Source organism: Tachypleus tridentatus, chromosome 8 (genome assembly GCF_004210375.1).
Source record: "Tachypleus tridentatus isolate NWPU-2018 chromosome 8, ASM421037v1, whole genome shotgun sequence".
Taxonomy (NCBI): Eukaryota; Metazoa; Arthropoda; class Merostomata; order Xiphosura; family Limulidae; genus Tachypleus; species Tachypleus tridentatus.
The window spans coordinates 144,796,986-144,813,773 of NC_134832.1; the positions used below are offsets into that span (position 1 = coordinate 144,796,986).

The window sequence follows — 16,788 nt, forward strand, 5'->3', positions numbered from 1 at the left end:
AGCTGTTGAGTGTGGTTTTACCCTTAAAAGACATACTTTAAACATAAAAGGACACTATCAGAATTACTGATATACTATGTGTGTGTGTGTGCACCAACATAATTTAAAAAATACAATGTAACAGCTGCCACAACTTCTATATTGGAGACAAGCAGAAAAATGGAAACTAGATTCCAAGAAAAAAACCAAAAAACTTCACACATTTATAAACACTGCAAACCAAATAAACACAACATAACCATATAAAATTGCCAGATACTAAGTATGGAAACAAACAAACAAATGCAAAATCAATGAAGCCCTACTTATAAAACAACTAAAACCAAAATTAAACCAATGCAAGGGAACACCTTTACATCTACAATAATTAATAACCTAACATCCACCTACAACATCTCCTACAATCCCATACCCACTTATACTCTCATCCATACTGCATGTGTCTGGCAAGAGCCACTTTCAAACTCTCTCTTTCTTAATCTGAAGAAATGTCAAAATGTTGTTCTGCTCTTATCAATAAAAGTGTTAATATCCATACCAGCTGTTCTGAGATACAATTTTATTTCAAGTGGGTTTCTTGTTATCAAGAAGATGTATCTGACTGCTCTAGGTCTCAAATGATGTAGCATATTTATTAAACATAAAGGAAACAAATACAAATATCTATCAACTTTATAATACCATAAAAAGCTGTGGTCACTCTAGCTAATCTTACTAATTTCTCCATGTTTCATTCCTCATGTTCAGATTAATGATGCAAATTTAAAAAAGAAATAGAGAAACTAGAGCAAAGGAAAATACTTTGATATCCACTTTTCAAGGTACATATACAACAATTCTTACTGAAACACTGCCCAAAACAGATTATTCTGGGGAAGTTTTAATTATTCTGAACTACATACACAATTTATGAAGAGTAATATGGTCTATTTATCAGAATTCTTAATAAACTATGATTCATATGACTAAATATGCAGTTTCATATGCAAATCTTCCTGCATACAATAAAGCATAACAATAATTCTAGCTTACAAGTCTAATAAATCTGTTTCAACTAAAATTAAAGGTATGATTTTTCACTGATATGGAAGGCTAACAAAATGTTTATACAAACCAGAAAAAAAAATCATTTTATTTGTCTAACCGTTTTAAAGATAGCTAAACAAACTCTACCATAACTTCTAGTGCTAAAATGTTATAATTATTAATAATTCATCCTGTTTTAATTGTTAAATATTTTACATTCACACCATTGAAATATCACATGTTAAAAGAAGTATTATATAGCCAATTATTATAACACTTTACACAACTTACAAGTTTGTAACTTACAATGGCTACAAAATTGTCAGTTAGTGATTTTTTTGCACGAGGCTATAAGGTAGAAAAGTGTCTTGAAATATAAAATATAATGACTTAATTATTAGAAGCAAGATATAATATTATGGAAAAGGAATAAACTAAGCTGTAAATATCTTATAAAATTTTTCTTAGATTTTTCTACATCCACAAATGTGTTAATGAAGTTACGCATAACAACAGCATCCAATACCCATGATAAATATATAAGTCAAGTTAACAGATCAATAGTGTTTAGGCTCATAACAACTGATTTCTTATGACATAGCAATAAATAGTAACATCATATTTTATCTCTCTGACATACAACTAGTTCTGAAATAACACAGTTCTACACAATGACTTTATTTTACCTTTAGTAAACTGTTTACCTATCACAGAACAAGATAATGATCTGATAACACTTGAAATACAACAATGAAGCTCTTTCCATGAAAAAAACCAAAATAGTAAAATTAATTGGATTAGACATCAGAAATTACTAAGTAATAACAGTAACAACTATCATATGAAAATAAATTTTGTTTATGGATAGGGAATCATAAAATAATTGTAATCAATGTAGTATTAGTACTTACTTTGTTTTTTACATTTATTTACAAACCCTACAAGTAAATGACTTAATCTTCATTCATTTTACGTACGACAATTTGGTCTTAGTTTCTGGATAGTGTTCACTCATACAAGTTATACAGTAGCAATGAACTAACAACACACTAATTTAATCACACGGTCCAAATTACCAACAAGCCCATTTAATACAACTGGGTAGAAACCGATATAACTTCAGTCAACTACTTCTTTACTTCATATGCGTATAAATGTTTATAAAGCCAGCACCTATAATTTATACACGTTATTAACGCTGTAACTTGTAAGTACTACTTACAATTATGCAAGTGCTTTCAAACCAACAGTAAGGTAACAACAGATTCATGTATAATTTTGTGAGGTGGCGAATTCCACTTTTATTTCTTTTATAGTTTTGTTTAATATTCATTTATTATTCCTTCTATCCTTTGGTTCAACTATAAAGTTCTGATTATATTAAAGCGCTAACTCACCTTCGAACATCTGTCTATTCTTTTGCATAACAATTGTCATTGTGAAATTTAAGGTCCAGTTTGTCACTATGTAAACGAAGTTGCAGTTTCGGTAACATTTGTTACAAATGTTATCGGAAATAATAATATTTGTTTCACCAATCGAACTGTCTAATTCACTTTGCATGAAATCGCATGTTTCTCCACACTGATTGCCAATGCAGCTTGCCAATTTGCTATTTTTAACAGTTGAACTTTCTGAATGTTTTAAGAATTTCTGCGGACCGGTTGTTGCTTGAGTTTCATAGCCTAATTTTTCTTTTGGTGGGGGTTTATCTCTGTAGGCATTCCATCGGAACAAACGTGCACTTTTTTCGGTTAATAGCTTTAATCCATTAAGTTTTGTTGCTTCATCTGATGGCATAGAATAAAATTTAAACGGGATTAAAAAAGCACAATCTTTATGTAATTGTCTGTGTATTTCACAGTTAGACTCCTTTCATATGTTCAGTTTGCGGCGATTATTTGAACAACCACTAACTGGACAAGAACTACCTCCTTCTTTTTTATATTTTACAGCAGTATCCATATTGATTATAAAAACAAAAACGTAAGAATAAAAGTGTTTTAATTACAACACGTAAGTTATCTTTCACTCTTACTATGGCTGACGCACCAGGTGTTAGATTAATGGCAACGCTCATGTAAATTAATCATACGTGAATAAATGTATCGATGCAACTCTGGGATACTCCCGGCAAATTCGAGAGGATTGGTAAGTCTAGTGTTGCATGCCAATTAATGAAATGTAAAAAATATCAGTTTTGAATGATATAAATGGCGAAAAGAGAAAATCCTGTTCTTTCAAAGTATTCGTTGTGAATTTGTTTAAAGGGTGCTCTTAAATTTAGTATTGAAGTTTGGCAGGCATGTGACCCAAATCACGTGATACGTTTTGAACATGATACTAGAGTCTATATTCCATAGTACCCTGATATATCACATATTAAATAAACTCATGAGTTGAAAGTGCGATAAACTGTCAATTACCTTTTCACTAGCATTAACTGAGAATGTTAAGAATCTGCAGGGCGAACATCGACTGTGATAACTGCATAAGCAGAACTAGCAGGGTTGCAAAGCGACCAGTATATTTTGCCAGCCGGATTATTTTCCGACGTCATAAGAGGTGCAGCCACATTTCTACCTTCACGACTTCCTTTTTTCGATTACTTGGGGTGTCTGAAATTTGCCAGTGTTTGTTGTCGCCCGTCTCTTCTGTGGTGATATGATATGAGAAAACGTAGCAGGAATATTTGGCTTGTTTGTTTTGAATTTCGCGCAAAGCTACACGAGGGCTATCTGCGCTAGCCGTCCTTAATTTAGAAGTGTAAGACTAGAGGGAAGGCAGCTAATCATCACCATCCACTGCCAACTCTTGGGCTACTCCTTTACCAATGAATTGTGGAATTGACCATCATATTATAACGCCCCCATGGCTAAAAGGGTGAACATGTTTGGTGCAACAAGGATTTGAACCCACGACCCTCAGATTACTTGTCGAATGCTTTAACCACCTGGCCGAAAATACAGTGAAATGTGCAATGCATATTTAAGTCATATACTCGTGATCATCAGAATGCAAAATCTTTACAATGAAGATAAAATACTTTGTATTTGAAGGATTTTCATCAATACTTTTCTGATAGAGAGTTCATTGTTCGAATGGATAATACATTACTGAAATTGTTTGACAAACCTTAAAAACTCCAAAGCAACGTTTAATAGCTCAGGTTGAAAATACATAAATGCAGATGACTTGACTTACCAAACAGTGAGACCCTTCCATTCATTGAATGTTCTAATAATACATATAGTAGGATAGTTGAAACCAATTCTGCCAGAATAAGTTACACAATAAGAAATTCAATTGGCAGATGTATGCCATAAATAACATTTTGGGAGCAATAAAGAAGAGCATTATTATGACCTAGGTCTAGCATAGGTGCTCCTTGATGTACAACAATGTAAAACATTATCCAGACTGACAAATATAGCTTGAATTTATGGAATCTATGGCTCTTGCATGAGCAGTTATGAATGTAGGAAAGTGCATTGTATGATTGTTATTAACAACAACAAAGAAAAGTTTTCAGCCTGATTTACAATTAGTGGTTTTCAGAATTCTGATGTATGAGATTCTCTGAATTTTACATAACAAAGACTGCAGAGCACCAAAGTGTAACCCTTACTTGTTCTTATGTTTGATGGTGGTTCTTTTAGCCTCTTTCAATTTGATTATTTTATTGCTGGTGTGAACAGTATGACATGTTTCACTGCAAAAAAAAAATGCTGGCTCTGTTTAGTTAAATTTTAAAAATGAATATTGGTTCTTTGCAGCAACAGCCCTGTAAATGTTTAGTGCACTCCCAGGGACATAATTATACAACCTTTGTTGAATATACTTGTAATCAATATTTAGCTCACAAAGGTGGCTGAGACTTACCTGTTCTCTGTAGTAATGGTGTATTACCTTCCACACATAGCTAATATCACACAGTTTCCATAAAAATATGTGAAATGGTTAAAGTCTTGAATAATTACGGCATATAGGTTTTACACATCAACAGTGAAAGGCTACCATATCACGGAAGAGGTAAAAAACTAAAATAGTGTGTTTTTGGTATGTGCGAACAGCATGAAAGGCTCTTGGCAATAGCTGGAATACAACTACTCTTGTGTTCTGAGGAGTTCGTCTATTAACATAGAAGTTACAGCAGTTAATATGCATGCTAAAGTACACCACACATATCAACCAGTTGCACCTGTACATCACCAATAAACTTCTGGTGAGCTGACATGAACAATAAACAATAGACAATGTAGTGGAGTTATATGAGGTCTAAGTAACTGTTTCATTCCAATCCAACTCTAAATATGAGAAGAAAAGAGATGAGAGTATTTATCTCACTTCTTGGTCTTCATGGTTGGTTCATCATATCATTATGTGGATTGTGGCTTGAACAGTGTCAAGAGTATTATGTATATGGGCTTGCGATTCTTCTACAGTAGGTGTCTTGACATGTTAGAAATAAGTTTGAGTAATTAATAGACAGCACGCGCAATCCACTTGTTTTAAAATAATATATTTAAAACAAGTGAAATGTATGCACAAAAACTCTTTATACTATAGGATATCACAGTGATATCAAAAACTTTAAATAATTCTTTTTTTGCCAAAAGTCCACACAGGCTAGTTCAGTTAGTTTAGAACCCAATTGAAAAGACGAGTTATTATTTTCTATCTCTTATTCTCACTATACAATTTGTAATAGCTTTACTAATGTCACCCTATAGGTGACACTAGTTATACCTCGAACTTTAAATACTTGTCTCCTTTTCGTCGAAGTCTGCACAAACGAGTTCAATTACTGTAGAACACCTTTTTACGAGACAAATTATTTTCCTTCTCTCTGTTAAACAGTGAAAGTTACTTTAAAACATCACCTGTAACAGTTAATCACTCATGTGTCGGCTAACTTCGTGTTTTATATCCTTTCTGACTGAATTTCACTTTACCTTTTCTCTACATACTTGTACTCACAAGTGAGTTAATATAGCAAATTTACTGAGACCTTGAACTTTCTATAAACTATGTGAGTGGTGCTATAGTGTAATAATACTCATAAAAATAACAAGAAAAATAATGAGGATTCGAGTAACTTGGTGTCAACACTACTACATCAACTGAACCGTATACACAACATACGACTCTTTCTGAGTTTCACACCAAAACTTCAAGCAACTATTGCCTTTAAAATAATTATCTCCAACTCTCTTGCTATGAAAAGTAAATAATCATTAAACATTAAATAACCTAATAACTTAATATTTGCAATGTACAGTCTTGTATATCCAAGAAACAGGTGCATTTATTCAGATGTCAAATTAAACCACTTTGATTATATACAGACTGATACCATTACACTAACTTTATAAACTTTCAAACTAATATTTTGCATCTGAATTGATTTAGGGTTGTTGCTGCAGTAAGAGGGTGAAATACTTATGCAGTTGAGAATGTTAAAATTATATTTGAAAATTTAACCTACTTATATAATGTCAGCATTTTCTACGTTTTTCAGTTTGGAGTACATTATATAGATTCTAAATATAAATTCCCATTTGCAAATTTCATTATTGCAAGCTGAGATAAATAGATAAAAGTGAAATTTTTGCAGGGGTGAATACTTTTGCAAGGCAGTGTATAATTTTTTCCTGGTATTTGGTATATTTTATGTTAAAAGACAGTCTGGTATAATAATATATTGAATTCTTTGTTGAAATGTTGGATGACTGTGTAGCTTAAAAATTTTTGAGAGCAAGAGAAAGTTGCAGTCCTTGGAGAGAGTTAGAATTTTAAATTTATGGGTTTTCAAGTTAAATTGGTTATTGCTTGCTATCGAGTCAGAAGTAGGAAGTGGCAGAATGTGGTGTATGAATATAATATATTTGTATTTATTTGTGACATTACATTATTTTATATATGCACATCATAACTCAGATAACAGTAAGAAAAAGAAAAGTTAGGCCCAATGACAACACAAGAGTCACGGACCTTGATGTGCATTTCACACTGCGTTGAAGTAGATATGTTGCAAGAACTAGACCAGATACAAGTTTATACAAATAACAAATATTTAAAATAATTGTCACAAGCTATACTGCAAATAAAAATACATTACCATATAAAACCCAATGGGCAAGTAATTATGTGTTTATGACTGATAATTGGTAAAGAAGACTACTAGAAAATAAGATGCTCTTGTCAGTGCATGTAAGTCTTCTAGTAAGTTCAACTGAATGAGATAAAACAAAAGATAACAGAAACTAACCCAAAGTTACATATAACATTAGTTTGAACTATACAAATACTAGTGTGAGATGGAAGATCTTACCCAGATTGCAGCCATAAAGCTTCCAAAACACTTCAACCTTAATCAATGGAGTCAGTGCTACACTTTAAATTCATCCATGTTTAATGTGTACAAATGCTACGTTCTAAGGTGTATGTTGGAAGAATAAAAACAACTTGAAATAAAATGTACTTTCATGTGTTGCTCAAACTCTTAACCTAACATTGAAAATAAAGGTATAAAGAAAATATCTTCAGTTTATGTCAAATACTAGAACACAACTATAACTGCACCATATAAGTAAAAACAAGCACACAAACTGTATTTGTAGTACATCTGCCATGATTAGAACTGTTTGTTTCATGTCCAGTCTTTATTTCATTCATTTTCATGACTCTGTTATTCAGAGTTATAACATTACTTCATGATAGGCACCTTCATTGAATATAACTGTTTACTTCTAATTCCCTTTATTCATCTTCACATGTCTGTATACATTATAAGCATGAATTTCTAGTTCTAGTACTGTCTTTATTACAGGTACTTCTGAAACTTTGCCCCACTAATTTTAACTGCACCCTTCATCAATTTAAGTACAATGATGAAATTACCTGTTTGGTCCTGTGTAAGCATTGTCTTGCTTCCAGTCATCTTTGAGCTTCAGCACTGTCACAAGTAAGACAAATTTGTTTTCACCAATTTGGACAAAACGTTTTTGTTCTCTCCATCATTCATCTTGCTTTGTAAACTTTTGTATCAGTAATGATCCACTGTAAGTTTCTAAAATTTTTCTTTCAGCTTTCAGGATTATGTTTTAACCAATATATTATTCCATTCATCCATGAAGCATTCACTCACTATTCCTCAGCTACCTGAAAAGTTTTCAGTACAATGTTTCCAGATTTAAAGTATAATCATTTTTTTTCTGCATTAAAGGTCAAATGCATGAACTACTTCTCAGTAAAGTATTATTAAGAGGCAGATTCTTCTGAAGCTACTTTGTAACAGTCTGTAAATTTTACCTCTGTAATGCATATTAGTGTATAGAAAACGTACTAATACTAGAAATAAATGGCCTTATAACACCAAAAATGTTTTTTTTTAATTAGATACTCAACATTTTGCTTTACAACTCCTTCGGGAACATTAATTAATTAATTAAATATAAACTAAAGAAGTTCTAAAGTGAAATGTTGAGTGTCTTACGAAATAAACATATTTTGGTGTTATAAGGTTATTTATTTCTAGCACAAATATTACCTCCTTTTTGTAGCAATATGTTTTTGAAGTTCAGACTACTTTTGTGGCCATGAATGAGAAGATTTTAACATTTTAATGTCAGCTAATTATTCAACAGAAGTTTCTTCCCACATTTTGTTGTGACTAGACTGTTCTTCAGAAATCTAAGCTGGAATAAATTGAGTATACCTGACATTTCTGAATAAATACTATGGAGTTAGAGGTCCTTTTGATGACACCTTTTAAGAGTTCTATCAAACAGAATGGAGACTCAGAAAAAGTGATTTTGTTCCGATACTGATGGTGTCTTTAGCTACCAACAGATATGAAGGTATCATTCATAAATGTGAGTAAATGTAGGTGTGTTGTTGCTTTGAGTTGTCTTTGACAAATGTCAAAAACTGTTCAACCACTGATTCTTTACAATCTACTGCAGTGCAGGTAACATTGTCAGTTATCTCTATTGCATGTATCTAATGAAAAAGTCTTCATCAGCTCCATCTTCCTCTTCCAACTTCTATGAAAATCTCCTCTTTTCCAAAGTGATGATATAAAAAAGTTTTGATCCCAAACTAAGCAGTTTACTAAGAGGAATTTGGAATTTATTTTCTTGCAATGTGTGTTTGATTCTTTTAGAAACAACTGCATATCTTATATGATAGAACATCATTACCTTCAAGAATTGTGCCTACTCTCATCTTATCTGGCCAGTGTCTAATAAGGAAATCACATTGTTTAAACAACTCCATCTTTCTGTTGTGACCATTACCTAACAAAGAGAACAACCTTTTTTCCACAATCTGACCAGTATATGGAAAGATTACATTGTTTGAAGACTTGAGAGTTACTAATTACAACCTATTGTGGCACAAATTTTAGAGCATTCAAAATTCTTTCATACAAAACCTTTCAACACTAGTATCCTAAGTCATCTGATATATCTTAGTTCTACACTTTATAGAGTTCTCTGTAACATTTCCTAGAAACATTTTTTCTTAGCAGCTCTGGATTGTTTGTTTTGTTTTTGAATTTTGCACAAAGCTACTCGAGGGATATCTGCACCAGAAGCTCTGAAATGCCATCAAATGAAAAGTAAGAATAATTGTTGTGAGAAACCTTCATGATGCAAAAAACTTTTGTTTGTGTGTAACATACTATTTGTTTGTTTCATCCATAGTTACCAAAATTGCCTCCTTCTTTTGAGATACCTGATGAAAAGTATGCTTCATTATAATACTGATACTTGCTGGGAGCATCAGATAGAGTTTTCACAACAAAATGTTTCTGTGTTGTGCCACATTTAGTCATGATTTGCTGTTTAAGTTAAGAGTTTAAAAACAACTCACTTAAATCCAGAGTACACAGCAAGAAATGAATTTTGTAAATATTGTAATATCATTTTACAAAACTAATGTCAGTTTGCACCAACACTTAAATGTAAAGCTCCATGAATAATTCTCCTTCAGCCAAATACCATAAAGCTTAGTCTATGTTATTTTACATGAATATAATACTATACTCAAACTACAATTAAAAGTCTCCAATATCACCTGAAAAAGAGCATTTTAGTCAATATACAGTTAAATATCTCTAAACAGTCCCACAGAAACCAGCAAACCTCAATAAACCAAACAGGTATTCAGTGTATGAAGAAAAGTTCAGAAAAATACACATCAAAGACAAAGATGTAATGGGCACAGTGAATCATGTGAACAATGGTGCAAGCAAAAAAGGTCCATACATGAACCAGCATGGGTGATTACAACAGTGTATTTGTTGGAGCGTCACTTGAGAAAGTTATAAATGTATTGGTTTTTCTGCCATAAAGTGAGGGTAGAGAATAAATATATCATGATTGTGATATACTCTTTCAAGATACTCTTAGGATCTAACCAGGAAGCACAAACTCTAGCAAGGAAACTCATCAAGAAATTTGTTTCAAAATCTGAAGCACTTCACTCAAATCAGAGACAAATTTTTGAGTATACCCTATTTGGGAAAATGTATCAGATCATTGGAATAATAATAAAAAAAGTATAAAAACAACCCTCTATGTATCTTCCCAGTAGCATGGTATAAAGATATAACCAAATACTTTTATGTCAATTATGTACTTATGTGGATGAACATCAGGAAATTTTGGATCAATATTTTCCATTCTTACTAATGTGTTATTGAATGGCAGTACATAAAGCTACAGGTAACATACTGTAACCATTGATGTTTGGGCCAAAGGGCCTTCTGTGATCACATATGGAAGTATCTTAAAGATAATACACAGAGAGGTTAAAAAATACAATTAATATTACAAATGACTAACCAGGAATGATTTAAATCAACACTGATAGATTGGTTGATAAAATTGGATTTCATCAAAGTGACATAATACAGCTGTACAAATCCCTGCCATAATAGAAGACAAACCCCAAAGTTAAGTGGGTGTTAAGAAGGATAATATGTTGTACTGAAAAGAATAAATGATGTGGTTTACATAATCCAGAAAAAACGTTGTTAAAGTCAAAGGTCATACACTGTGTCTTCAAACAGAATGGTAAACTGGATAATTTCAGAGAAATATTTGACAGTGTAAAGTCAAACTGCTGAAGATTCCAGAGGTCAATAAAGTATTCTTTCATCAGTGGTTCCACTCAGTCACCTACCAAAGGAGAAATCCCTCAATGGCAGGACAGCAACTAAACATTAAGGACAAAAAAAAAATCCCATATAGCATTCCTAACCACCAAAAAGACTTGGGCAGTCTAAAGTATTATTTTATTAGTGTTAATATATTTTTTGAGAGCCTTCTTAATCCAATAAGAGGCAGTATTGTAGGCTATATTTTTAGTATTTTAGAGGTTTATTTGCTAGAAGGAATTAGTCATTATGTCATGAAAAAGTGAGTTAGTTAATCAGTAAATCATTGAGATATTCAGTTTAGTCTCAATAAAAGGGTTAGACATTGACAGTTAATGTCTCCATTATTTTGATTTTATTACCCAAACAGGACTTGGTTATTTTCCCCATAAATATCTGGGTCCATATTCTCAGCCAGTACCAACTTCTAATTATTTGCTGTAACCTGTAATGAAGAAGACTTCTGTCAAATAGCATATATATATTTTTGTTATACTTAGTCCAAATATATATGGATCATTTTGTGGTTAACATAAAGATGTACTCGACATAACTGATGTAATATGTTTATTAAAAGAAATATACCTTAAAGGTTATGAACTATGTAATATCTTATAAAATTGTGGTTTCTACAACTTCACATTTCATTATTTTTAACAAAAGTATTTCAGTTATTGTAAAACTAAAAAAAAAGTATAACAAAAAGAGTTAGGTGTTTACAAAGCAATATATGAAATACGTAAAAATTCAATACTTAACAACTGCCCAAGACAGATTAAACACAAAACAAGTTCCAGTGATGCAGCAAAATGATTTTAATGTAATCTATTCAGCCTGTATATTTGATAGAAACTGTGGTATAGAACCACATATCCAAAAGTTCAGTATCAAAATACCATGTTTTCATAGTACCACTATTACAGTTTCTACCTAACTCTTGCTAACAATACAGGCTAATTAATATCATGTTAAACAATGTAAATATTTATTTTTTCTAAAGTATGAATTTAATATGAAAACATGAACTGTGTTACTTTATCTACTTTTTTCACAGATTATTTAAAAGTAAACAGAATAAATTATATGCACATATATATATTTGTATATTATTTAAAGACAGTAAGGGATCTGTTAATCCACTTAGGCAGTCTCACCCAGTTAACTAAATTTTAAAATAAAACATTCAAAACCAACCCATATCATTCCAATATTCATCAAGCCCTCCCTTATGGCTTAAATTAATTGCATCCATGGCACGTGAAGGCACCTTGTCTTAGCTGAAGATAGCTCCTACCTTGAAAAACTATATTTGTGCCCCTGAGTCTTATTATTAAGTCCAAAAACAAATATTCCAATAATACCATTTCCCTCAAAAGTTTCAAAACATCAAAATCAGATCCTCTCTCTTTTTTTCAAGAGAACACAATTTTAAAAACTCTCCCCATTACAAATACCATCCTAGCAGCCAATGTTTTTTTTTTTCAAGTGTATGAAAAATCTTTAAATTGTACAAATCCTATTTTAATTACTTTGTACATCAAATACTGCTTAGTTCCTTACATAAATCTATATATTTGTACATATCTATTAGACAAAACGTCAGTTTTGCGATTCATTTTTATATTTCAATGATCATAAAAACAGAAAATGAATTTAACTCAGTGCAATTAACATCTTTATTCACTCAGTTTAAAATCTGAAAACACTTTATTGTAAAGGCTGTTGCAAATGAAAAATGCTGGGCAAATTACAATCTCCTAATTTATTACAAGTTTCACATTCATAATGATACATGAATAAACTGAATATACTGCGTCACGTATTCCATAGGGCCCTGGTTCACTTTTTCGTTAAAGTGTGGGATTCGATTCCTCTCGGTAGGCTCAGCAGATAGCTCGATGTGGCTTTGTTATAAAAAAAACAAACACACAGAGACTTTTTCGTACTTGTTGTACTACCTAAAAACTGGAATGAAATAAAGAGTGTTTGTGTGTGTTTTCTTATAGCAAAGCTACGTCGAGCTGTCTGCTGAGCCCACCGAGGGGAATCGAACCCCTGATTTTGTGTTGTAAATCCGAAGACATACCGCTGTACTAGCGGGGGCACATGAAATAGCGAACTTAAGAAGAAAGTATGCCAGACTATACCTGCAAATACACAAGTATATAAAATAAAATTTAAAAACAATAAATAGTTATGTTTTGTTTTTTGAATTTCGCACAAAGCTACTCGAGGGCTATCTGTGCTAGCCGTCCCTAATTTAGCAGTGTAAGACTAGAGGGCAGGCAGCTAGTCATCACCACCCACCGCCAACTCTTGGGCTACTCTTTTACCGACTAATAGTGGGATTGACCGTACATTATAACGCCCCCACGGCTGGGAGGGCGAGCATGTTTGGCGCGACTCGGGCGCGAACCCGCGACCCTCAGATTACTAAGTGCACGCCTTAACGCGCTAGGCCATGACAGGCCCCCAAATTTTATCTACTTCTAGAGTTTAAGTTTTGGATTTGTGACAAATGTACAAACAAAAGACACGAGATTCTGAAGTGACCAATTTTTGTGATGAACAAAGGCAAATAAAATATTTTTGGGAAGTTCGAATAAAATAATACATGAAAGCCTTCAGTTTTAGAAGTTTATAATTTTGTAAATTAAAAAAATAAATAAATAAAGTCGTACGAAAAAAAGAGAATATAAGTGAATAGTTAAATATATTAGTACTATTACTAACAATAAGTTACTACTTGTAGGGCCTGGCATGGCCAAACGCGTAAGGCGTGCGACTCGTAATCCGAGTCGCGCTGAACATACTCGCCCTCCCAGCCGTGGGGACGTATAATGTTACGGTCAATCCCACTATTCGTTGGTAAAAGAGTAGCCCAAGAGTTGGCGGTGGGTGGTGATGACTAGCTGCCTGCCCTCTAGTCTTACACTGCTAAATTAGGGACGGCTAGCACAGATAGCCCTCGAGTAGCTTTGTGCGAAATTCTAAAACAAACAAACAAACTACTTGTAGGCAACGCCTACTAACTTTTGCTATGTAGCCTCGATGCGTATGAGGAAAAGGTAATGTGTTTTTTATTGTGTTTTTTTTTTTTTTTTTTTGTAACGCCCAAGTGACAGAGCGGTAGTTTGTGGATCACAATGCTACAAACCGGTTTTCAGTAGTAGTGCCGTACATAGTACAAATAACTCTTGGTGTAGCATTGCGCTTAACTATAAAAATAAAAAAAAATTGTGCGTTGTCTTCTTAACATTCTTGTATATAACATTAAATAGTGAGTTTTAATTTTAATGTAATAAATAACCAAATGTTAAAGTATATTTATAATAAATGAAAATTTTGCTTGATAAATTCACTTAACATGAACTCCCAGTGGAGCACCGGTATATCTGTAGACTTACAACTCTGGAAACCCGGTTTCGATATCCGTAGTGGGTAAAGCCTAAATGTGTGTGTTTGTGTTGTTTATAGCGTGTGTGTGTTTTCTTATAGCAAAGCCACATCGAGTTATCTGCTGTGTCCACAGAGAGAAATCGAACACCTGATTTTATTGTTGAAAATCAGTAGAGTTACTGTTGTCCCAGAGCGGGACAGAGGCCAGGTAGCTCATTATATATCTTTGTGCTTAATTTAACCATGCATAATATTGGTGCTATTACAAACATAATTGTTTAATTTAGTTTCGCTTGTTTGTTTGTTTGTTTTGAAATTTTGAGCAAAGCTCCTAGAGGGCTATCTGCGCTAGCCATCTCTAATTTAGCAGAGTAAGACTAGAGGGAAGGCAGCTAGTCATCACCACCCACCGCCAACTCTGGGTTACTCTTTTACCAATGAATAATGGGATTTACCATCACATTATAACGCCCCCATGGCTGATAGAGCGAACATGTTTAGTGTGACCAGAATTCGAACCCGCGACTCTCAGATTACGAGTCGAACACCTTAACCCACCTGGGCATGCCGGGCCGCAATTTAGTTTCGCAATAACAAATTTAGTAAATAATATAAAATTAAACAGTTTATACAATATATAATATAATATTTAAATACTTATGATATATGTTTATTGGTAACAAAAAATTAAATAAATAAAAATTTGAAAAAAAAATATGTTTACTGCAAATTAAAATGGTGCAGAAATTGGCAAGTATAACTGTCAAAATCCGAAACTACGGTTGGAATTTCGAACAGGGATAGATGGGCGATTTGATAGCACACTGTTCTTTCCAGTATTGACCCACACAGCCGTCGAGAGTTGCCATGGGCTCCAAGACAGGATTGGTTATATAAACATCGATTATTTGTCATGATACACGAAAAGTTATCTCCCCTATGGAAAGAACGTGATATATAATCTTGTTTAGAATATCTTTCCATTTAGTTGCTTTTGAAAGAATATTCAGTTTGCTAAAAAATGTCTCACGAGTTCGCGCTACTCAGTATAGCATTTCTTACGAAGGCACTTCTCTCATGCACCTTTGAGCATGTCATAAAGTTTCTTCCAACCTACTGTTAGTATCCAACCTCTTGCAGTTTTAATTATAGAAAGTAATGCAACTGCGGTCTTGGCGAGAAGTGAACATAGAAAACAGTGAAAAACTCACCTAATATTACTTCAAATTAGTCAGTCACGTTTACTGTATTTACCTATTTGTAGCAAATACTTTAAAAGACAAATTGAAAAATATTTAGGGTGTTGTAAAGGCCTAACTCAATGTTTTCAGCTGATACACTCTTACCAGTTGAGGTACCAACATCAAAACCATTGAGCATTTGTGGATTTTCGGGTACGTTTTTTGAGCATGTCCCTTCAGTAGTATTTAAGTTTGGCTGTAAGTAGTCAACTTTTCTATAACGTGATACGCCATGAGATTGTAATTGCCTTTCGTATTATTATCATTTGACATTTTATGTCAAGTGATTTGTTTGAAGTAACAACACTTGCTTTTTGTTGATTACTGAGAACAGACCTTGAATGCCAATCGTTGGGCTGATCTTCGCTTTTTGTTTCAAGACGAATAATAAAAAAAGAGTTTATCTTTCTCTATTTTTGGCATATTCTTTCTGCTGTTTAAATTTCTTCTTTTGTCCATTGTATTTATGCTTATATTATTTGTGATATTTCTCAATTGGAAAAGTATTTTAAGCTAAAGCAAAATAAAAAATATTTGAGATATTTAAGTCTTTAGTATATATTCAAACAGGAAACTGAAGTCTAGATTAATATACCTAGAAATACTATTCATAAAACTTCACAAGAGAAAAATAACAAAATCTGTATCAAAGATTCAAGCATTTTCACTCTTTTTTTTGTGTGTGGCAAGAATAAATAATGAAATGGCTCAAAGAAAACAAAATACAATAAAGATATGCATATATATATATATATATATATTACTGTGTGAAATTTTCATATATAATAAATCATACCTTTCTGGCTATTTTAACAAGAATATCGAAAATCTACCAATGAAATGAAAGTCCATTTTATGTACAGTTCAACCAGTTTCTCTTGTTCAAGTGACAGACGACCTGTCATTCGGTTAGAGCGCAAAGTATATGTATCACCTTTTGTAGACTTACATTCAAAA

At 32.7% G+C, this 16,788-nt stretch overlaps 1 protein-coding gene and 1 long non-coding RNA gene across 8 annotated transcripts in view; one reads left to right on the forward strand and one right to left on the reverse strand.

The window, feature by feature from the left end:
* The window catches only part of LOC143223677 (uncharacterized), a 41,423-nt gene extending 38,816 nt beyond the window's left edge, over nucleotides 1–2,607 (reverse strand). For 3 of the 7 annotated variants that reach the window (XM_076451956.1, XM_076451951.1, XM_076451950.1), the window contains exon 1: nucleotides 2,004–2,234. Coding sequence is in view for 2 of the 7 variants with exons in the window: in XM_076451951.1 (XP_076308066.1) it covers nucleotides 2,004–2,041 (38 nt within the window). In the remaining 5 variants the exon portion in view is untranslated. Of the gene's footprint in view, nucleotides 1–1,937; nucleotides 2,235–2,423 lie in introns of those variants that run through there. The other 4 variants (XM_076451955.1, XM_076451953.1, XM_076451954.1 and 1 more) reach the window with 2 other exon arrangements.
* A 464-nt stretch (nucleotides 2,608–3,071) lies between these two features.
* LOC143223686 (uncharacterized) lies at nucleotides 3,072–11,734 on the forward strand. The gene is made up of 3 exons (XR_013013045.1): nucleotides 3,072–3,177; nucleotides 7,859–7,993; nucleotides 11,562–11,734. It is a non-coding gene; the product is annotated as an uncharacterized LOC143223686 (long non-coding RNA).
* The last annotated feature ends 5,054 nt before the right edge of the window (nucleotides 11,735–16,788 follow it).